Genomic DNA, 24484 nt, shown 5'->3' with positions numbered 1-24484 from the left:
ACCAGGACATGAATGTCCATGAGCATTTTAGGACTTCCGAACTCAAATACCAGAAAACTTGTTAGATGTAGTACTAAAAGGAATTTGTGTTTTAACAGCCAATTTGATTCATTTGGATTGTATGCTCTGGTATGAAATAACATCCAGACCTATTAGCAGTGGTAACACAATGATGGACCCCGGAGAGTATGGCTAGATCTACAATAGTGCTTTTTATCGGTATTGAAGTGCACTGATAACTGTTGGGGCACATTACGTATTCTGTATGCCACTTTTCTAGCGTTATTTCCCACTTTTTATTCTGGGGCAAAACAGCATCATCAAATCGTGATTGTGGGGCTGAAAAACAAACTATCCAACATATAGTGACAGAGTGTCAAAACCGAGCCTACAATGGAGACTCTGCTGATTTCCAGGCTGTGACAACTGAAGTAAAAAACTATATCTGTAACCTAGACATCCGTTTGTAATATTCCTGTCTATATTTTATATTTTACATTTCATATTTATTATGATCTATGTTTTTATTGTAATGCAATGTAAAAGTGTCATACGATAAATACATAATATTCTGTATTATCCAAAATACCACAATAGATGTCATTGTGTGTGCTACGAGGTATAAATGCTGTGATGGGATCGTATTGATATGAGATGAAGTGTAGATCTGGCCTATGTGTTCAGTTCAGGAAGAAGTATTCAAGGAACAATCCTTAAAATGAGGACAGTTTGTAAACTCTAGTCAAGAAGGCCCTTAAACTGTGATATATATGAGTTGGCATGGTCCAGTATTACATATTCACTGGAATAAAATTCTACCACCCTGTTGTAGGGGTATACATTTCAGCCCACTTCATTAGGCTGTTTAGAGAGTCATCAGATATGGCAGCTAAGGGGAAAGAAGTGATCAAATTAAAATAATCTGAGGTGGGACTTTACTGGGAAGTAAGAAGCAGGGCCAACTGGAGTATATGGAAGAAAATGGCCACATGGAGGAAATGGAGGTGGGGGATGAGGAGGTTGTCACTTGAAGAATGTTGTTGCTCTCTGCCTTATGTCTGCGTGGGAGGCATCTGCAGGGAAGATAAGAGTCAACAGTACCCAGATGGCTGAAGATGGCAGAGGAAAGTACTTCTACACTCTATATCCATCTTCTCTTAACAGTCCATTCACGGGGGGTGGGAGGGGAAGAGGAGGCACTCTTGTCATCTTTGATCATGGCCTACTCCCCCCCCCCCCCAAGAATCAGTTGAACATTTTTGGACTTCAAGTTTTAGCCTCTTGCAATGGCAGTTTTAATAGCCTTAAATTATACAAGTCTCCTCTTGAAAACATGATGACTCCACATAGTTCTGGAGTTCTGGAGCAACTTTTGCATTGTTGAAATATTTGTACACATTTCCTGATATCTCATTTTCATGTATAGGATTTTGTATTTTTGTTGTCTGTGCTTCTGTTACCAGCCCTGGCCCTTTATGATTACGTCAGCCTTATTTGATATTTTAAGAAAGTATGCTGAGGGCAGTTTGCGAATGAGTATTACGTGGTGACCTCCTTTCCATTAATAATAAAATTCTAACATATCACATTGCCATGCCCTTTAGCATACCTCAGGATCCCGCATAGATCCTTGCCACTCAGGGGTAGGCAACCTGGTGTCCTCCAAATGTTCTGGACTACAAGTCCATAATCCCTGATCATTGGCCATGCTGGCTGGGGCTTACAGAAATTGTAGTCCAGAACATCTGGAGGGCAAGAAGTATCTAAGATGTTGAACCCAGGCCACTCAACTAACACCTAACTCATAAGGCTTTCTTCTATCTACCAGATCAAACAACATGGAAAACCATGGAGTTTCAATACAAATGCCTAACTTTGGGTTGTATACAAAGTTTAGTCCTACTTAGAGTGGGCCCATTGAAATAAATACAACCTTTAGCATTTAACTTGTCAGAAGAGAAACTGCAATAATCTGGATTAGAGAGGAGTTGACTGTTTTCCAAGAAAATATAAACACAGGTGATGAGAGTCTAGGGAGTTTTATCGTTAAAACAAACACCACACACAGTTTTCCACATGCTGCTTCTCTTGCTAAATTAAGATGAGAGCCATGGGTGCATGGGCATCCCCAGAAGTGAGACATCTGATGCCATCTCCATGCGCATCACACACTGCGGATGAGATGAACATTTACTTCTGAGATGCAGAGTGAATGTAAATGCACACACCCTCTCAACCACCAACTCTGGGTGCATGCAGGGTCAAGGAGTTAGGCTAGCTCAAGATTTTTCATCTTGGATAAATAGTTCCCCACTGGACACAAGACGCTGTAGCCCTTCTCTCTGCTGACACGCCAGAAGGTGGCTGCTTAATTGAAGTCTAGAAATTAAGTATTGTCAAGTTAGGAATAAGCAGTGAGGTGGCCAAGTTTGCTGATGACACCAAATTATCGAGGGTGGTTAAAACAAAAAGGGATTGCGAGGAGCACCAAAAGAATCCCTCCGAACTGGGAGAATGGGCATCAAAATGGCAAATGCAGTTCAGTGTAAGCAAGAGTGAAGTGATACACATGGGGGCAAAAAATCCCAAATTCACACATAACCTGATGGGATCTGAGCTAATGGTGACCGACCAAGAAAGAGATCATGGGGTTGTGCTGGCCAGCTTGATGAAAATGTTGACCCAGTGTGCAGCTGCTGTGAAAAAGGTAAATTCCATGTCAGGCATAATTAGAAAAGGAATCAAAAATAAAACTGCCGCTATCATACTGCCCTTAAACAAATCTATAGTGCAACCACGCTTGGAATATTGTGTACAGTTCTGGTCGCCACATCTAAAGAAGGATATTGTAGAGCTGGAAAAAGTGCAGAAAAGGACAACTAAAATGATCAAGGGGCTGGAGCAACTCCCTGATGAGGAAAAGTTACAATGGGCTCCATCACACAGGCAGAGAATTCCACATCAATACTAGTGCTTTCCCCATCCGGTATCCTTGCAGTATTGGCTCATTCTCTTTAGATGGCTGTCCACGCTGCGTTATTTTTCATTTCCTTCCTTTTCATGGGGGTGGTGATGCTGCTTGGAAACATGGCCACCTTTCCATGAAGAACGATTACATATGCTGGGGCGATCACAATAATTCCTCCCTGGTTCCTGCCCCTTTCTCTCCCCTCACACGTTACTAATGGCTGGGCTATGACTGACACACAGACAGGCCCCACTTCCCCATCCCGCTATTCCGCGTTTTGCCTCTGCCTCTTCCTTTTATTCTGCCATTTACTCAACTGCTGAGAACACATGGCATGGGGGTGTCCCGGCAGGCTGGGATGCTGCCATGCTGGGCCAATTTCCCCTTCTACAGAGGAATGTGCATCTGGGCATCAGGCCATGCTAATGAAATGCCGCTCTGCTTCTCTGCCGCCTTGTTCTGAGGGCTGCAGGCTGAAAATGGCAAGGACCCAAAATGGTGCAGCAAGGCAACATGCCCCACAATCTGTTGTCACTGCCTTCACCATCATGACTGCACCCCCAACACCCCAAAGCAACCACCCACAGCCGCCAACACACAGTAGTTTACTTGCACTTCGGGAGAAATACATGGGCAGGCTATGGCGCTCCTGTTGCGTGGACTGGAAAAATACTAAATTTATTTAATTTGAGGATAACACAGGATAGGCAGGGGGAAATGGTGGGATAATCACTGGAGGAGGAGGAGGTGGAGGAGGATTAAATTTATTAATCGCCCATCTGGTTGGTCACCCAGCCACTCTGGGCAATGTACAGCGTATAATAAAACAGTTTAAAACAATAAAGTTCTACAATAAAAACGTTTTCTAAACTACCCTAACCCACCCCAAATGCCTGCCTGAACAACCACATTTTTAATGCATGGCGGAAGCTCATTAAAGAGGGGGCATGGCGGAGTTCCCTAGGGAGGGAGTTCCACAGAGTGGGGGCCACCACAGAAAAGGCCACCTCCCTCGTCCCCACCAGTCTAACTGTCCTGGCTGATGGGACAGAGAGAAGGCCATCCGAGGCTGATCTTGTTAAGCAGCCTGTCTGGTCCCGAGGTGCTCTTGTGAGGATGGCCTCCGAATGTACGCTGAAGTCCACCAACACCAATAAGTTAGGGGACTGTACATGCACATCAGAGACCACTTCAAGCACCTAGGCCAGGGAGTCAGTCATGCAGCGGGGTGGATGGTACGCGAGCAGAATCCTCAAACTGCCCTTCGGGCCCAACCTCCAGTACATGCACTCAGCAACCTTGGTCTCCCAGAGAGGGGGTCTGGTGAAGACCAAGGACTCTCTGTAGAGAACAGCCACTCCCCCTCCCCGATCCCCAGCCCTCGGCTGCTGTGCATACAAAAATCCGGCTGGACACATGGCTGCAAGGGTTGGAGCAGCAGCTGCGGCCAGCCAGGTCTCCGTAATACATGCCAGGATCATGTCATGGATGAGGGAGGTTTTCTGGGTAACAGACCTGGCATTGCAGAGCAGCAAACAAAGGCCAGAAGATGGGGTCACGCCTCCCCCAGCCATCCTTTGGCTCTGGACAGGCCTGGAGCAGGGGACAAGTACTACACATCTCTCCCTTGTTCCCCTTACCTGGCATGGCCTGCCCCTAGCGCTCCACCAGCACCTGCCACCCAGCCTTGGTATGTTCTGGCCCCCAACAGTCCCCGCCCTGCCTCCATCAGGTGGACACATGCCCCCTTGCTCCCGCCTATCAGGCAGGCTACCCACCCCTAAAAACACAACAAAATCCCCCAGAAATTAAAAAAAACAAAACAATTAAAAATCCCCTTAAAAATAATGCCAGGTAGGAGTCCGCAGGGAAGGCCTGATGATGATGATGATGATGATGATGATGATGATGATGGCGGCGGCGGCAGCGGCGGCGGCAGCAGGCCTCTTCCCAATGGTGGCAACTTCTCCTGCAGGCCCTGGCTCTCCCAGGCCACCTCAGCCAGCCAGCTTATGTAGCCCCTCCAGGAAGGGGCAGGTGGAAGCAGCACAGCTGGCTTGGTACCTGGGGGCCTGGTCCTGCAGGGACTGGCAGTCTGCCAGGCCGAAGTCCGCAGGGAAGGCCTGGTGGTGGTGGTGGTGGTGGTGGCGGCGGCGGCGGCGGCAGCAGCAGGCCCAGCAGCAGCAGGCACACCTCTTCCCAATGGTGTCAGCTTCTCCATGTGTAATGGTTGTGTAATGACGTTGTGTAATGAACCCTTAAACATCTGTGTATGGCCAATCATGAATTTGAGATAAACTGCAGGTGTAGAGCGCAGAGTGGTAGGCAGCAGTATTGCAACCGAAACTCTCCCCACGACCTGAGTTCGATTCCAGCAGAAGCTGGGTCCCAGGTAGCCAGCTCAGGTCGACTCAGCCTTCCATCCTTCCGAGGTCGGTAAAATGAGTACCCAGCTTGCTGGGGGAAAGGTAGTCACGACTGGGGAAGGCAATGGCAAACCACCCCGCTATAGTCTGCCATGAAAACGCCAGTGCAAGTGGTGTCCCTCTAGGAGTCAGCAATGACTCGGTGCTTGCACATAAGGAACCTTTCCTTTTCCTGCAAGTGTAGAGATGCCCAACATCTGGGACTGTTTAGCTTAGAGAAAAGGTGGGGGGGGGGACATGAAAGAAGTGTACAAAATTATGCATGGTGTGGAGAAAGTAAATAGGGAGACATTTTTCTCCATCTCAGACTCTCATAATACTAGAACCCAAATGAAGCTGATTGGTGAGAGATTCAGGACAGATTAAAGGAAGTATTTCATCACACAGAGCATAATTAAATTATGGAATTCATTTCCACAAGATGTAATGATGGCCACTAATTTGGATGGCTTTAAAAAGGGAATTAGACAAATTCATGGAGGAAACGGCTATCAATGGCTACTAGTCCTGATGGCTATATGTTACCTCCAGTATCAGAGGCTGTATGCCTATGTACACCAGTTGCTGGGGAACATGAGTGGGAGGGTGCTCTCTTGCTGCATAGGTGGGCTTCCCACAGGCAGCTGGTTGGCCACTGTGTGAACAAAATGCTGGACTAGATGGACACTTGGCCTAATCCACCATGGCCCTTATGTTCTTATATGGAACATATAATGTAGAAATGTTTGACTGCCTTTTTAACTTTAACAGTATCCATAGGTTAATAATAGTTTCTACTCTTGCTGCAGCTTTATGCTCCAAGAGCGCTAATATTTTTGGAATTGAGATTTCAGTTTTCCTTGTTGCAGCAAAGAGCTTTATATCAGTTAATGAATCTCAGCAATTTTGTGACCAAAATACTTTTCAATAAATATTAGCGTCCGTTCTTCCCACATTCGTTGAAGACAAACATAGCCATATAGAACCTCAACTCCTGAAACCTTTACAGTGCAATCCTATGTATATTTACTCCGAAGTAAGTCCCGCTGCGTTCAGTGGGACTTTGTTGTTGTTCCAGGTAATTGCACTTAGGATTGCAGCCTAAGCCGTAATTTCCCTTTAGCCAGGACACCGTCACCACAGCTTCCTCTACTAGGCATTATCTCCACTAAAGTAAATCTAACAGCCATTCCGATCTAAGATCAGATTCCCAAAAAACTTCAACTCCCAGCGAACCCTGCGGGACATAGGTACGGGAGGATCTTTTTAAGCTTTTGCCACGGTGTCATAGCCTATAGGACTACATCTCCCAGGATTCTATGCGCTTTAATGCCTTTGCCTTTCTCTAACAAGGAACGACTTTTCTACCGCGTTGCGGCCGGACTTCATGTCCCAGCAGGCTTTGCGCTGCCGCTTTCCGGAGGCGGAACCGAGTCTCTCTCTCTCTGTCTCTCTCTCTCTCTGTGCCGTTGGCGAAGCTGAGGAGGTGGCGAGGCCAGACGGGCCTGGCGGTACCGTGGCGGAAGAGTGGCTAGCTGGACTCCTGGAGGAGGAGAGGAAGGAGGAGGAGGAGGAGACGAGAAGACTGGAGAACTAATAGGGGCCTAGACCGGGAGGGGATCTCTCGGCGCCGCCGCCGCCACGACGACGTCGACGATGCTCAATATGTGGAAAGTCCGGGAGCTGGTGGACAAGGCGTGAGTATTACGGGGTGTCGGGGAAAGATCTGGGTACCTGGCTGGCTCCCCCACCCCTCTTACCAAACTCTTACCACAGCCTTCCGCCCTTCTACCCCCTCGAGTTCCTGCCCGCAGTTCGTTTATTCCCACTTCCCTTCCCTCCACTCCAGTTTCTGTCTTCCTGTCCGCGCCTAATGTCCAGCTTTACGTCCCCATAGTAAGGTCTCACTATAACCTTCCTCCCTTCTACCTCTCTTCCCCCAGCCCCCCCGGTCCTGTTTAAGATTTCTTCCCTGCAGCCTCCTAGGTTTTCATTTCCTCTTCCCCTCCATTTACAGTTGGTAGTCCTCGCTGAAACTTTCACCTGATGTAACTGGTATTACTTATGCCTGGATTTTTGTCGTCGGGTGGGATTTAGCCCCTTTGTAGTTGACCCCCCCACTCCCCACACAATGACTAACTTCAGTAACATTACTTGGTCGTTTAATGATCTTGGCCCTTTGACTCCCATGGAGCTTATATGTGTATTCTAGGGTCCAGCTGTAATTCTAGTGTGATTCTGTCACAGCACTTCCCCCTCTTAGCATAATTGTTACAGAACTTACCAGTCTCTTTCCCCACACAGTGTACTTGTATGCAACCCTTTGTGAATGACTTTCTCAGCGTGCCCTTGCTGCCTTGGCACAACCTGTGGGCTTCTCTTGGTAGAAAGGTGGTGACACATGCTCCGATTCGAAATGCCCAGGATACTGAGAAATGTACCTCTGACCTCATGCCTTTACACCCAAGACTGTCTTATCGTTACTGTGGTGTTCAGTTAAGCCTTGGTGGAGTGGAGGAGGAAAAGGAACTTAACGCAGGAAGTAAAACCACTTGATAGCCTTGGAAGGGGGTGGGGAACTATGTGTAACAGATAGTTTTGAGCCTATTGCATTCCTGTAGCTTAACCTTTCTGTTTCTAGCATAGCTGCCATAGTAACTCTGATACTTGTCAGTAAAAAATGTGGGCCGGGCAAATACACTGTTTTGCACACCCTTGCTTATGGGCAGGGAGCGGAAATCTTTACACACACTCGGGTAACCTGGATCGAAAGAACTTGTGTAGTACTAGACTTGGTTCAGAAAACATGATTTTAATATAATTCTCAAGAACGTTAACTTTTAGGAATCTGTGTCTTTTCATCAATTCAAGAAACAGCTAAAGAAACATTTGTGGAATCCTTCCTACCATCAACACTTGGCATTACCTAGTGCTGTACCCACCTGAAGCATCTGTAGAGTAGGAATCAAAGCCGACATTTATGGACCTTTGAATAAGGGTTTTTCTTCCTAAGTAAACCAGTTTACTTTTTACTTCTGATGGCTTGACATTTGATAGAAAAAAAAGCTAAATAAAATCTTGAGACTATAATGTCACATGGTGACCCTTTGGTGATTAGAGTGTTATTGTGAATGTTAAGATCTAAAGAGGCTATATGGTATTTTAATGCATTGAAATACTTCATCGACGGGGAGAGCAATTTTTTGGTTCCTAGAAACTCTACTCCCTGACCCCTGCCCTTCCGCCTTGTAGGCAGCAGGGTTCTTCCCTGTTCCTGCACTTCTAACCGCAGTGCAGAGCAGGCGAAAAGGGGGCATTCCCAGGGAGGTGTGGAGACCGTAGAAGCATTGTTATGATGCTTCCTATGTGCCATTCGGCCTCCTCCCCTCCTGCTCTGAGGTCCCCAGCTAGACAGCCAAAATCAGCTGTCTAGCCACAAATGCAGGGCGGCCAGAGCACGGAGGGAAGATCTGCGCTGCCCGCCCTACACTGAATAGTAGGCTGTCTCCGAGTTCGGAGGCAGCTGACTATCCCGATATGCTGGGAGTTGTAGAACTTTTTTCAATCTAAGCATGCATAGGATTGCACCCTTAGTAATTAATCTTTTCAGCTACTTCTCTTCACTGAAAACAGTTAATGACAGTTGTTCCTTTATTTCATGCTCTAGAACAACAGACCTTAATTTCATACTCTAGAACAACAGACCTTAATCCTTGAGCAGTGGAATGTGGGAACCATGCATAGTGTGAGTTTTCTTAGGTTTAATATCTTTGCTTATTTTGCATTTGGGCTTCATCTAACATCATGCAAGTGGGCATGCACTTGTGCAGTGGAACCCTCCTCCCTCTCCAAAGCAGATTTGGGGAAGATGTGGGAGTTATGTGGGGAACAGGAATCTCTTCCATCAGCAGTGTCTGTTCTGCTGGCAGACAAACACGGTTGGATATAACCTTTTGTCATCTATGTAGGTCATATTGGAAAAATATATTGCAGGCAGTGGGTAAAGCTTGATTTAATGCAGGTTGTAACGTATTCCTGTAGTGATTTGTATTCACAGGTTGACAAATGTTTTGTAAATGAAGATGTGTATAGGAATATTAGACTACATTTGGGAAAAGTCTTCCCTCTTCAAAGCCAACAAAAATAACACTAAGAAACCCAAGAGGAAAAAACAAAGTGTGCCAAAAGCTTCACAAGAAAGTTTCCAGAAGATATGTGATGGGATTTGGATCACTTGTCAGAAAGCAGAGCCTATAACAGAGTTTGGGATGACTAGAATGGCTCTCCCCTATTGTACAAGAATAACCTTATGTTAATACCATACCAAACTTACAAAACATTTATTCAAAGTATGAGCTCAGCTCTTAGTTTCTGAAAGCGACATTGTATTAATATACATCAATCTTGGCTTTGAAACGCTTGCTTATTTTTAGACCTACTCTGCCCTTGAAACCACACGCAGCATTTGACATTCTACTTGCTATTGAACATTAGTGGATTGATACATAAATTAATGGAAACCATGAGTTTGAAAATGTATTGATTGAGAAATGCTCAGTTGTTGTTGTTGTTGTTCAGTCGTGTCCGACTCTTCGTGACCCCATGGACCATAGCACGCCAGGCCTTCCTGTCCTGCGCTCTCTCCCGTAGCGTGCTCAAGTTCATATTCATTGCATCGGTGATGCTATCTAGCCATTTTATCCTCTGCCGTCCCCTTCTCCTTTTGCCTTCAGTCTTTCCCAGCATCAGGGTCTTTTCCAGGGAGTTTTCTCTTCGCATTAGGTTGCCAAAATATTGGAGCTTCAGCTTCATTATCTGTCCTTCCAATGAGCAGTCAGGGTTGATTTCCTTTAGGATTGACTGATTTGACCTCCTTGCAGTCCAGGGGACTCGTAAGAGTCTTCTCCAGAACCACAGTTCGAAAGCATCAATTCTTCGGCGCTTGGCCTTCCTTATAGTCCAGCTCTCACAGCCATACATTACTACTGGGAAAACCATAGCTTTGATTAGACGGACCTTTGTCGGCAAGGTGATGTCTCTGCTTCTTACTATGCTGTCTAGGTTTGCCATAGCTGAGCATTTTGTTTTATACTCTCTGCGGAGTTAAGATATCTGACTCCTGTGGCTGCTTAGGTGGTGTGTTTGGTCAGAATGTATGATAAATTGTGAAAAAGTAGCTTACTGTAAAGTTCTTAGCGGCCAAATGAAAATGCCAGTAGGTTAACAACTTAATTTGAGACAATTATACAAGTGTACATGCCCTGGCTGAGGCATGCTGGAAGTTGTAGGACTTCTTTCTGCTTAAACTTGCATAGGATTGTGCCATGAACCTTTTAGTGTTCTTATTCAGAGTAAGCATAATTGTATTCTGCAACTTAGATTGTTTTGGTTCTCCTGCATTTGCCTGTATTATTTCCCCGGACCTCAGCTGGTATCCTCTTGCTCGCATGTATTACAAATATCCCAACTAACTTACAGGCTCTGACAATTAGTTCAGTGTTTTTCAGCTGCTGCTACCACCAGAAACCCTGCTCATATCATCCTAATATTTGTTTATAGGATTTCGACCCCTCCTTTCAATATAAAATCTCTTATGGTGGCTTAAATCATGATAAAAATAATAAAAATCCATATAAAAATTTAAAATCAATAAAAACACCCAACGTATATAAAACTCAATAAAAGGATCTAATTAAAACGCAAGAAATCAGTACTGACGTCATGTTCACACAACACAGTTGTTCGTGAGCAGTGTCCTGGTGCATGCTACCCGAATGCTCCTGCTTGGCTTGGGTGCAGGAGCAACTACAGTAACCGGAAGTTCATTAGGAAGAAAAAGCTTAGTGTTGCATCCAAACTGGGGCTCCTTGTTTGTCATTCCTTTAACAGGCTAGAGCCTGAAGCCAGGGTTCAAAACTGTTTTCCAATTACTGGCTTGTTTGGGAGGGGCAGCGGTCCTGTTTTTTTTCTCCATGGTGAGTTCCTGGTTACTGTAGGTGCTCCCATCAGCAGCAGGAGCTAAGCAGTAGAGATCTGGCTTAGTGATTCTCTGCAATTCTGACTTTGCAGACAAATGCAGCCTTTGCCTGGTGCCACCCAGAAAAGGGCGTCAGACAATTTTCTTAATTGACAGGCTGGCTTGTTTAGAAGCTGGCAGTATTTGGTTTTGCTATTAAAAATACCAAAAGCTTCTATTCATGCACTTGTCACTTCTTTTTTTTACCGTTAAAGAGTAACATTTGGGGGGAATGGTTGTACCTGCTCGTGTTCCCTCAGCTTTTAAAATGGCACCTCCTTCTATAATTTCTGTGTTAGCTGTGTTGACTAAAAGTGGTTAATGTTGGTGTCTTTTAATTCCTTGAGGTTGTAGTCCTGTTCATATTTACTTGTGTTTCAGTCCTTTTAAACTCAGTGAGTATACATGTTCAGAATTGGGCTGCACAATTACAGCTTGAGTTGAGTAGAACTTCTCAGCATCAAGAGGGAAAAAGCGAGAGAGAAAGAAAAGCTACGGTGCTGCACTTTATACCTTTTAAAAAAGTGTTACAGCTTTCACGGGACGGTATGGAGTAGTTTGGGGCTCAAACCAGCCAGCTTATTAGCTCTGTTGCTATATATAGTCAGGAGGATTTTGTGTCTTTCACTTTATCTTGTCTCCTTCTAATGGAGTAGCTCTCACAGAGTGAAGTTTAGAAATAATTCATCATGGAAATACCACAAGAGTTATACAAGAATTCCTTCAGTATGTCGACTTTAGAGTGAGGTACTGTCTGTCTTGAGATGAAATTGCCACTTGCAGTCCTCTCATTTGAGTGTGTTTGTCTTTTCTGCGGTCTTTCAGGTTAATTTTAAACTTTAACATTTGAACAAACATGACCTTTGATTTTATGAGTTTGAAATAGTTTTTCCTTAATTTGCTGCTTTGAAATTTCACCTATTTAACAACTTGACTATAACACTGCAAAATATTTGCCCTATGCCAGACAGGGTGTAGTTAAGTTGGTAACTTAAATTGTTCTGTCCTAAGTCATCAAGAAATGGTCAGGTATTCTATGCTGTGCAAATGGTTGACTAACATGGCACTTCCATTCTGAATAATTACTGTACCAATGCCTTGGCATATTGTCTTGTCTGTGCTGTCAGAAGATATCTCTTCAATACAACTTTGCACTCTCTCTCTCTCCCATGTGCACCCCCCCAATTGTTGCAGTTATAGTCAATATTGTGTTAAGATGCGTATTTAGAATTTCCTCCTCTGCAGTCTTGTTGTACAAGAGCCATCACATTGTTTTGTCTTAAATTAAAGCATTGTGCAAACAGACTTGGGAGAAAAAAACCCCACCTGTTGTTAACCTTTTCATCTTTTAAAATGAGATTCCTTGGTTCATTTCACAGAAACAAAAAATATTTGCTCCTGTTCCTTTGGTGAGCTCTTGCTCAGTGGTGTTTCACCTACTGAATTGGTATGTTTAATAGCTGGCATTCAGTCTCTGTAGTGACATTAATAATGGAATGGGGTGACAGTTCAAAATTCACTTTGTGAAAGTTCTTTTGATGGTCGCTTATTAGTTTTCTGTGTGTGTCTGTGTGTGTATATATATATATATATAAACTAGAGACAAGAACAAATGCCAACATTAAGAAGTAGGAATCTTCTTAGCTTGACAATATTATTCATCCATGTGTAATTTTCTTGAGTTATTCTTTGAATGTTGACAATGTTAATATGGTGGTTAACTCTGACCTGTGAATGGATTTTTTTTCATTTGTCTTGGTGAGTTGATGAGTTAAATCAACGAAAAGTGGCTTTTGGAACTGAGGAGCATGTGGCTTATGTCGCAGTCAGATTACCTTATAACCAGTGGCATAGCTTTCCCTAACACTTACAAGATAGTTTAATCTATTGTGCTACTGCTTGAGAATAATATGCCACAATGTTAGCTGTTTTGAGAGTGGCCTAGTTGTAGCTGTGCCATAAGATGGATTAGTTTAAATTGGCAAGAAACCGGACCAATTTAAATCAAGTTTCCCATTTATAGTTCTTCATATGTTTCCTATAAATGGTGCAGATCTGACTACTAAATCATGTTACATTTATTTTAATTTTAATTTATGCTTTCATTCTTAAAGCCAGACCTTGCACTATATACAATTTTCTAATCGCTGGTCTTGGACCGAAATAAAAAATATTCATTTTTTCTTTCTTTTTTAACCTTTGGAACAAATGTCTTTTAAAATCTTCCCATATAGGGTGTTATAGCAGCCATTACAGTTTACGGGATTAAGGTTATGACATGAAAATAAAATAACCTCGCGCTCCAGACAGCATAATTTTTTGTTCTTCACAGTGTTGGTCCTTTCTGGTGCACTCAGCCTTGGTCCAGCACCACCCTCACAAAATCAAAGCAGGAAACAAAACAAATTCCCGTAACTGATAGGTCAAAACTAGGTTTATTGCCCGACAGACAAGGGCAGTTTATTTTCATTATGTTCGTAGTTCCGTGTGACAAAAAACGAGCTATGGTAAGCCTTGAGGTCACACACATCTCCACCAACATGGCTGCGTGGAGGAGATCAGAAGATTTTGCTTCCAGTTTCAGTTAACCACAGTTCGTCTTCCAAATCCTGAATTGTGGTTAAAGTTACCTGTGTTAAACATGGCTTAAGAACATAAGAAGAGCCATGCTGGATCAGACCAAAGGTCCATTTAGTTCAGCATTCCGTTCACACAGTGGCTTGTTTAAACAAGCCAGTCTCATAACTCATGTTTTGAAGCTGGCTTGTTTCAAACAAACCATAGTTAATGTTAACCACAGTTGTCAGTTCAGATGGCATGACAAGCTGTGGTCTAGTAAAAACGGAAGTGAAACCTCCAGTCTCCCTGAGGAAGAGGAGGCGGGAAGGAGTGTGCGAGCCTGGTTGGGGTGAGGGACAGGCTCATTCCAATCTGAATGACATCTGGGGCTGTTGTAACTGATAGACAGCATTGATTCAGTTAGAGATTAACTGTAGGGCCAACAGACTTATATTCAGATTGTTTAATATGAACCAAATTATTATTTATGAGAAATTTAGTGTACAAAATAAAAATTAAAAATAAAAATCTGATTTAAATGGAAAAAAAACAGTTTAAATGTTTTTTTTAAAGTATCATCTACTTTTATTCAACCTGAAATAAGGTATGTGAATCGAGCTCATCTTCATGTCAGTTTCAGTTATGTACGGTTTACTGCTAAGTATTAGGCACATGGGATTACACTGGGCTAGTTTGCACATAGCACTAAGCCATGGGTTAAAGAAACATGCATGAACTGGAACACATGCATGAACACACACCCGTCTCCTCCTGTGTGGCCAGGAGAAGGACACCTGCAACATTTGGTTTCACTTTCTACAAATCCTGACTTGTCATTACAAAACAGATTGTGGTTGAAAAAATCCAGGTTAGGCAAACCAGCTTCATAACCCATGATTTGCAGTCGGGTTATTAGGAAATGGGTTCTGCAACTTTGTGAACCCTAAAACCTGCAAAATAGTGGGTGCCTTCATTGCAGTGAGCACAAACAGATGCAGGCTTCTGACATGCATGGTTCCTCTTATCCTTCCTCCTGACAAGGAGATGAGTTCGAAGCTTCAACTTCTGATTAATGGCAAACTAGGAACAAACTGGTTTGGGTTCCTGGTTTGTGCGTAAACTATGTTTTGAGCAAATTCACGTGTGGAGAAAAGGAGGAGGTAGCATGCAAGTTTGAAACTGGTTTGAATGGATTAGAAAAGATGAGAACTGTGAGTATTGATGGCTGTATCATATTACCTCATCTCTTTGAAAAAATATCGTCATCTTTTTGTCCATGGTTGCATCTGGCATTAATGGCTTCTCCAATCATCACATAGTTGTATTAGCATCTGGTCGAAGATGCAGTGCCACAGATCCAAATAGGAAAAAACTGAGCCCGCATACAAATAAGACTAAAGTTAAAAATAATCATGGTAGGAATTCTGAAGGAAAGAGTAGGATTGCTGTCCACTTCTTTCAAAAGAGTAACTTCAGGTATTGAGGGGATGCTGTAGTCACTCAGTTCCTGGTATAATCAAGTCTCTCACAAAATAAGACAGCAAATAACCATGTCTCCTTAGAGTGGCTAACATCAATTTGGGAACACCTTGAGAGAGACCTAGGGAACAATCCTATGGTCCCTAGAGTCTGGGGGCCATAGGATATTTCCGATTCCTGGATCTGATGTTAGACAGTGATCCAGCCTTGGACCCAGGATTCCGAGCTTCCCACCCCCTCCCCCTTGCAGTCAGTTTGGAGAGAACCGCTCTGGCTGCCTCTCCGAAGTCACAAAAGCGCCTTTGGAGAGGAGGGAAAGGCAGTGTGCCAGTGGGTGGGGAGGGGACTGGGAAGGCTAGCTTACACTGTTTGCCCAGACATCCCCAGCATCCTTCCCTCCTGCTCTGTAGAGCCCCAGCTAGATGGGCAAAAAAGCCTGTCTAGCCAAAATGCAAAGCACGAGGAGCGCGGAGGCAAAAATAATTTCCGTCGCTCCTCCCCTTCTGCATTGGATGGCCATAAGACTCTGAATTCACCTTTAGATTAATGCAGACTTGGCAATTTGAATTCTAGCCTTTTCTCTTTGCATTAACACATCATTCTGCATGGCATATAGAAATTAGGAGTCTAGATTGTACATACTAAATCTATAAAGAGGTATCCCAGACAGGACGAATTCAAGGTCTTTCTCCAACCTCTGACCTGTTTTGGCTTTATCCCTTCATCTCCTCTTGAATCATTAGGTCTATTTGATAGCTATGTTCGGACAAAACAAAGTCAGAATTCTGGAGAGTTTTGACTTATTGTTCATGAGCAAGCTTGCTCCTGTTTGGCTTTCCCACCAGCTGGAGCAGCTCCAATAACCAGGAACTCATGAGGAGGAAGAAGCTTAGCATTACATGGGAACAGGGACTCCTGTTTGTCACTTCCCTAACAAACCAGAGTCTGAAGCCAGGGTTTGAAGTTAGCTTGCAATTCCTGGCTTGTTTGGAAGTGACAAGCGAGGAGTTGAGTTCAAAGGTAATTCTAAGCATTTTCTTGCTAGTGAGTTCCTAGTTACTGAAGCTGCTCCAGGTAGTGGGAGGAGCCAAGTGGGAGTGATCTGGCAGATGCATGAGCATGCTTACTCGTGGACAATAAGCCAGGATTTTCTGGAGTCATAGCTTATTGTTCTGTGTGCATTTGAGTTTATCATTGGATTCTGTTTGAAAGCAATGATACGGATCCTTGACCATATCCCTTCTAAATATAAATAAGCGGAATAATTTATATTTACAAGAAAGTGCACACTGCTGGCTCTAGATATAAATACAGGGCTATAACAACATTTTCATTAAGTAGAGCAGAACTGTCCCCCCCCCCCCGACTTTTATTGCAGCTTTAAAAAAGCATTTTGTATTAGAATTTCCCAGGATGTTATCCCCCAGTTCAAGTAGTGTGCTTATCTGGGTATTTATTGATTCTCCAGCAAAACTGGATGGTATTTAGAGGCAAAGTTTAGCAAGTATTTTTGGTTACTTAGGTTGCAATCCTATGCATGTTTAGATAGAAACGTCCTACAACTCCCAGCATCCCCAGCCAGCATGGCTGGTTGAGAAACGTTGGGAGTTGTGGCACTTTTTTCTGTCTCTAAACATGCAGAGATTTGCACCTTAAGTGACTCTTGAAGGGGGAGATAAAGTACTTAGCAAGTGAACTCTGTATCCTTTTTATTAGGGTGCACTGGCATGCTCATATATACTAAGATACATCTCCCTACCCCCAACTACCAAATGAATGGAGTGAATGAATGAATGGAGTGCATTTTGATACAATGGGAAGCCGTGATTGTTCTTTCAAGATCTTTATATGCAAGGCACAAACATGCAGAGTAACCTTCAGTACATTGTTTTAAAGTAGATACGTGAATGCCTAGAGTGGTGGGGGAGTGGAAAAATTTGAGGGGAAACTTTTTTCCCTTTGTCTTCTGATGGCTGAGATGAAAAATACTGACATTTTGGGGAAAAGGGGAAAAACACTCCTAAAATACTTATCTCTAATAATGATAACTGAAATAAGTTTTTAAACAATATTCTAAAACAATATAGTTGCAGCCAATTAATACTGCTGCTGCAAAGTGGTAAGGTATTTGAGCAACACAGCCTGTGACTCTTCTTGCTTGCCTCGGATTCCTCTGTCTTTTGCATCAATGGACAGAAACTGATGAGTATTTGAAAATGCACACACACTCAAGGAATAAGCTAATGTGAAAATATGCAGAGCTTCTGCTTTATGAAGTCCATAAAGGTCACCCTGAAGGTTCACAATAGACCAGTTCAGGTGTAACACTAAAATATAAAGTATTGTTTGGCATGATGAGAATTGAACTACAGTGACCCTTGGGCTCATGTGGTCCCCACTCGTCCTCTGATGTAGCCACGATGAGGAAATTGGAAGCTTCTGCTTCCATTTTAGATTAACTGCAGCTTAGCATGTCATCTGAACCCTAAACTGTGGATAGTCTTAACTGTGGTTAATGGAAGCAAGCCTTAGTTGGAAGTTGGCTTGTTTCCACTGATCATAGTTAAGGTTAACCATGGTTTGTCAGTTTTGGATGACACAGCAAAATGCACTTAATGTTGTAAACTGCAAGCAAAGCTTCTGAACTCCTCCCCATGGCTGTGCCACAATGTTTTGTAAACCAGCATCACTGTTTACAAAATGAAGATTTTTATTTTCAAGATTTTTATTTTATTTTTATTTCCCCCCCTCCGCAAATGAGACAAACTAGAATATACATAAGCTGCTATCCTGTACACACTTACTTGGGAATAAGTTCCATTGAATTAAATAGTACTGATTTGTGAGCAGACATATATAGGATTGTACTGTTATGTATTAGAGGATTTAGCAGCTTTCAGCTGCATTTCTAACACTGGGTATATTTGTAAAAATGGTTTTAATAAAATGAAGGCTGTTATGTTTTCATAAATATGCCAGAGTAGTACAATTTTATGTTCTAGTTAGTTACACATGAGTTTCGTGTTTTTGAAGTCTAGGTTTAATAAGAAAGTATGTATTACATATATATTATTTTAATGATCTCTTCTCTCCCCCCCCAATTTTCTCTGTTCTCAAAACAAAATTGGAAAAGCAGTTCAGAATTTCTGGACATTTTACATATCTGTTGGGAATTAGTGGAGAATCATTCATATTTGACACTATTCAGTGATACACACTGGCCCTGTTCACACATGCACAAGGGGAAGGGTGGTTAGGGTAATGGGGGGGAGCGAAACCATGCCGTGTGCTCCCATCACATGACCAGAAATCACCTAGAGCTGTGTGGTTCCCATAACCATCCTCCTCTGTTGTTACCGTAACCATTCTCCTGCCACTGGTGATCGCAAAGGCTCCCATGCTGCAAAAACACGCATGCTGGCCACTCCATCCATTGCTATGTGATGGCAACCATAGAGAAAGTCCACGCTGCCTAGAGTGTTGCCAGAAGTGTGGGCCACTGTAGCCTGCTGTCTCTGGTTGCAGCTTAGAAACCACCAGGAGCCTGTTTTAAACACCAGAGAGCCTGCCACACGTGACGGTAAGCCACCCTGGGGCCCCTTAACCCTGCTGCGGAGGGATGGTTACCCAGGTGGCTTTGGAATGTCAGCAGGTTTCTCCCCCCACACACGCAATACGCTATGCCACTGTGGTTAGTGCACATTCCCTAACCATCATGGCTTCCTGTTACATGTGAACAGGACCACTGAGGCTTGTCCAGATCAGTAGTAGATTTAAATTCACAATTTCTCACCTTTTCTTTCTTCCCATATTGTAGGTGAATATGCTGGCATTTTTCCTTGTGATCATGTGTGTTTTCTTTCCTCTACCTGTTACTAACTATATCATGTGTGTCTATAGATTGTTGTTTCTATCATAAATGGCAACTTGTAATTTTGTCGAGGGTGACCTCAACTATGAAGATAGCCAGTTATTCTCCATCCACATAGGAAAGCCAGTTTTACAATGTCGCCACTGATCTCCATTTTCATTCTCTTCTAGGCACATGGTAAAATTTGTTTAAATGCTGCCAGCAACCGGTTCACCACACAGTTATTGGGGTTACGGCATTACAAACTGGATTCTGTAGTCATCCTAACAATGAGGGGGGGAGATAAGAATTGTATTAAATTGTCCAAGTGGTATTCTTTGGGTGCAGTTTTTCCTTTGTGGAGAGTGTCTTTTGGAGTTCTGTCTAGTATTCAGTGTCTTAAGTTCTTCTGCTTGGCCTAGAAATAGTACATATGAAGGTTATGAAGAGCGAACTGTCAGATTACATTATTCAGTTGATGGTAAAATTACAGTCTCATATTTATCTCCTGCTATTTGACCTTCCTGAAAACATTCTTTTTATAGGGTCACTTAATTTTACTTTGAATTGAAGATTTATTTTAGTCAGTCTAAGCAATCAGTCTTAAAGCAAGGGCTAGTTTGATCATGGTAGATAAGGGACATTTAGCCCTTGACTGTGTGAGTTAACCTCTTCTGCTGATAATGCTGAGGAACGTGATCTATTTTGGTGCTTTGAACAGTGGTGCATTTCCATTCAAGATGTTGGTTGTTTGTGTCTCTAGCCTAGTCATGTCCTCTCAGTTCTCATGCTGTGCAAAGGAGAGGGAAATTATCAGTGTCTCTGTGAAGAGATTTATAATAAAACTGGATGATGCATACAAATGCACGATCTCCATCTCTCAAGTTGTCAGAAACTGTGTTTTTCCCAAGGTCCTTGTATTTGAGAGCTCAACAAAGTATTCACTATCAAAGGGAACACAGATCTGCATGTTGGAAACTACAGTTTAGCTGTTGGTACACTAATGATTAGGGTTAACTGTGTGTTTAGTAAAGCGGTGCCAGATCGCTCAAAGGCTCAAGCACATATGCTGCTTTTGTGGCACAAACCTAGAAAGCAAGCATATGTATGCCTCGAATCTGTCACTAAAATGGGAGGCTTTAAACAGGTGGTTTTGTTATATCCTTTGTATGTGTTGTAGAAGTCTTTCCTGGACTTTGTAAAGTCACACCTAGATCTTCTCCCTGCAACCTAGGTGTCTTCTTAGATATATCTGCCAGGCTCCCAGATGCCTTGTCTAGCTTTCGCCCCTGTTAGTTCCTACTCCCTGTAGTGCCTCTTATCTATGAGAGCTTTTCTTATCAAACTCTGTGGCTTCTTCAGGAAATTAAAAAAGCAGAGCTGTCAAATTGTTGCCTGTTGCTGGATTTCCTATGTTCTTCATAAGCTTCTGTTAAGTCAATAATCACAAAGATGAACTCCTTCAGTCTCTATTATAGCTTCTCCTGTGGCACTAGATGACTGGTCTGATGTTCATCAGACGTGAATATGCTGGGCTTAATTTCAGCAAAGGCTCCCTATAGCTTATTTTCACTGACGGGATTTAGTCTGTAGATGTGTGAAGTAATAATAAAGATGAATGCCTTTCAGTATGTATAGTTTGTTTCCCGCACCACTACAGCCCTATTCAGGTGTTGTTTAAACAAGTTAAACCAATATGTGAGCATGGGCATGCTGAGCAGCTGTGCCCCTGACACTGCATGCACCAAGTAGCTCTGCCCCCAGGCACCTGCATGTACAAGTGGGAATGTCTGTAGGGGAAGCCTTCACATGTACAATTGTAGGCATGGAAGCTAATGTGAGCTGGAACCCTGATAGTGCAGGGTTCTGGTGCATGTGGAAACCTCTGCGTGAAGGCCTTCCCCCTACAGACATTTGCACGGATGCCTGGGGGTGAAGCTGCTTGGCACATGTGCATGCAGAGAACTGGCAAGTAGTATATTTCATTTATGTGCAATAAAGTTGTAATTTGAACATGGTTAGTTTTAGAATATAATGTGAAATTGAGCTAATGCGGCTGTGTGGATGGAAGCTCTGCTCCTCCTCCCTGCAGTCCCATGCTCTCCAGAGGGTTGGGGGAAACATCCGGAGCAGATTTGTGTTTGTGTGAGGGGCTGCAGGAGTGGGGGAGAGGAAGAGACAGTTCTGGAAGTCTTCACATAGTGTTGCATCTAACCCTCAGATGCTGTGGTGCCTTGTGATCCAATACATGACTATTTGGGGGCAGGGAGATTTCAGGGCTGGTCATCAGTTGAGTGAAATCTCAATATGAGATTCTCAGGTGTCAGTCCTAGTAGCATCAGAATACTTACGAGTGGTTAAAATGCTGTGTAGATTACTTCATGCACAATAAGTTGTAGAGCTGAGTGTAGCACCTACTTAATGTAGGCCAGCCCTTCATGTCTTCTGATCCACTAAGCTGAATGTTGCCCACCTACCATGTATTGTGGCCTGACAGGTGCTTGGCAAGCCCTCTGTTCTTATAGCTCCAGGCCAATGGTAAAAACAGGAGATTTATCAAGGCTCTGGTAGTCATAAATTATGGAGGCCTTCTGTAGGTACTCTGGAAAAAGCTATGAAGAAGAAGAGAAATGAAAGTCACTGTGTTATATTGCATTAAGTTTGCTGCAGAGCCATGGTTAAAGCTTCCTGAATCAGGAAAGTGCTAATTCTTCCAAAACAAGTGTGCTTCTACTGTGCATTGTGAGTAAGGCAATGTGCACATGAATGAGGCATTTAACCATAACTAATTGCTAGTCTATCTTTACAACAAATTTTCTAGTTTCTAATCAAGGATTTTTTAAAATTGCAGAGGGCTATTTTATCTTTTAGCAAATATCTTCTGTACAAACACTTGAGTTGTCTTAAATTTAAGCTCAATGCCACATGAAGGCTGTTAGCTGAAATTAAAGGGCAGCATGGGTTGTGGAGTTAGTGAAAAGCACTAGCTGTTAAGTTTAGATTAATTGGTGTGTGGCAGCATGAGCCGTTTTGTTCACTTTAAGTGAAGATGTTAAAGGCGAGCATTAATTCTCTCTGGCCCTTTATTGGAGAATGAGCTCCATTATTGAGGGGAGCGAGTAGAATTTTTCATGGTCTGTTTCCTCCCTGTAGTTGTTGTTAACTATGTGATGATGGTTTCATGTGGCCAACAGTGAACGCCTCTGAATTGCTTTGTACTGCCTTAACTTTTCTTACGTACATCAAGGGGAAAATAAATCCCTCCATTTCTTGCTTAGGGCCTGTTAAAGGAACCAGTCATCTGTTCCAGGCCTCTGGACTCCATGCATTTAATTTGACAGGTGAGAGTAAGAATAGTGGTGATGCTGAAAGTAATGGCCTTACAGGACAGCATAAAACTGTGGTGGTGGTGGTGTAAGGTGACATTAAAGGCCATCTGCTAGAAGTAATCATTTAACTAAAGGGAGTTCAGTGATGTGCCTTTAATATGCAGCATCGTTGAAACTGACAGTTTAAACCTAGTCATTTTTTAGTCTTAAGAACTCTAAACTACTAAAATGCCAAAGCATGTTCCTATTGAATATGTGGTCTGACATAATTTTCACATGGACTTTCTTCTTCTTTTGTTTCGTAGGCTACTGCAAGTTTAGATTCTACTTTAATTGCAGTTTGTTTTTCCTCCCTGTGTTATGGTCTTCTCACTTATTAGCATCGAAGAGCTAGAATATAAGAGCGTTCGTACCCTGGGGTGGGGGGATTAGCATGAGTAACTGGTATATCCTTATGTTTCTTCATTCATGTTACTTCATGAGTCCTCTGTACATTGGGACTGAAAAAAAAGTCCCCGAGCAGTCCTAAAAACCCAAAGCACCATAGAGGGTGTAACCGTATGGTTATGTTCTTATGATCCATCTTACAACATAAAAATATGTTTCACATTGTAGCCAAGGGAGAGATTGACTAGTGAGTGTATTTCTTCATATGACTAATGAACGCATTGGTGAATGAGTGGAAGGGAGCAGTTAAAAGTAGAACATTCCTTCAAGTTCAGTGCAAGTTGAAATAGCAGTTGGGTAAGGAAGAACTTGTCCCTAGATGATGCAGTAAAAAAGTAGTGTTGGAATTTTGATTGTATATCATGCTGGTAATTGTGACCATCAAACTTCTACTAAATACATTGATGACTGCTAACATTGTGGAGGATCCACAAATGCATTTCTGAGCTTGCTGCTGGTCAGTATTTTGTATTCTTTTAACATCCTCACCCTTCTTATATATTTATGTATTTAAAGCATTTATATCCCTCCTTTTCAGCTGTAAAGACTCCCAGAGTAGTTTCCAGATCAATAAAAACAAGACACACCCTGCCGTTGGGCTGACAAAATAAAAGATGCAACACAAAAGGAAAAGGGAATGGGGAGGGAAGAGGAAAACAAGAACACTCAGTCACCAATATGTAATGTTACATGGTTCTTATAACAACCAGCTGTGATGGAAATGGATTGCTCACAGTTTTAAAAAATGGTATCCCCAGATCTTGCGTTGAGCCTCAGAGAGGCTTGGAGAGTAGCAAGGCTCAATGGTACTGGGATAAGCCCATGCACTTCAGACGAGTTTGGAGCTGGAGGGCTAGAGGTAGTGATCATACTGAGTCCCTCGGGAGTGTCTCAGGAAGTCAGTGTGATATCGCAGACAAAACTCAAGGTTAGGGGTGAGCACAAATTTTAGTTGACTACCAAAGCCAACCTGTTTTGTTGACGCCTAAACAGGTGCCACTGTAAACTAAGTGGGTGACATGACTGAGGTGTATGAAATCATAAATGCCGTTTAGAGAGTGAATAATTGACACACACAGGTGTGTACACCACCTTCTAATACTGGAACTTGGAAGTCCTCAGTGAAACTGAGTGGGATATCAGGGATATCAGGTAGAAGTATCTTTTCATAATGAACTTACAGAATTCATTTCCCTGAAAAATGTGGTGATAGCCACAAGCATGTAATGCTTTAAAAGGGATTGGGCATGGTGGATAAACCAGTTAACTGCTATTTGACAGCTAGATGAAGGCTTCATGTACGCCTCTGAATACCAGATGCTGGGAAGAAACAGAAGAAGGTGTCTACGTCCATGCTTTGCTTGTGAGGAGGTTCTAGAGGCATCTGGTTGACTGCTGTTGGGAACAGAATGCTGAGCTAGATGGACTTTG

The 24484-nt window shown here is 43.0% G+C and overlaps 1 protein-coding gene across 1 annotated transcript in view; it reads left to right on the top strand.

Annotated features, from left to right (window-relative positions):
- The first annotated feature begins 6836 nt into the window (after window positions 1–6836).
- CLINT1 (clathrin interactor 1) overlaps window positions 6837–24484 on the top strand; it is an 88475-nt gene continuing 70827 nt past the window's right edge. The window contains exon 1 of the mRNA XM_084839265.1: window positions 6837–7070. Within this exon, the coding sequence (XP_084695391.1) occupies window positions 7030–7070 (41 nt within the window). The 5' untranslated portion in view covers window positions 6837–7029. The remainder of the gene's footprint in view (window positions 7071–24484) is intronic.

The sequence above is a fragment of the Heloderma suspectum genome, chromosome 2 (genome assembly GCF_057233095.1).
Source record: "Heloderma suspectum isolate Gila_16-S chromosome 2, 16-S_ref, whole genome shotgun sequence".
Lineage (NCBI taxonomy): Eukaryota > Metazoa > Chordata > Lepidosauria > Squamata > Helodermatidae > Heloderma > Heloderma suspectum.
The sequence above is the reverse complement of the archived record's forward strand: the minus strand, read 5'-3'. Positions and strand labels throughout refer to the sequence as shown.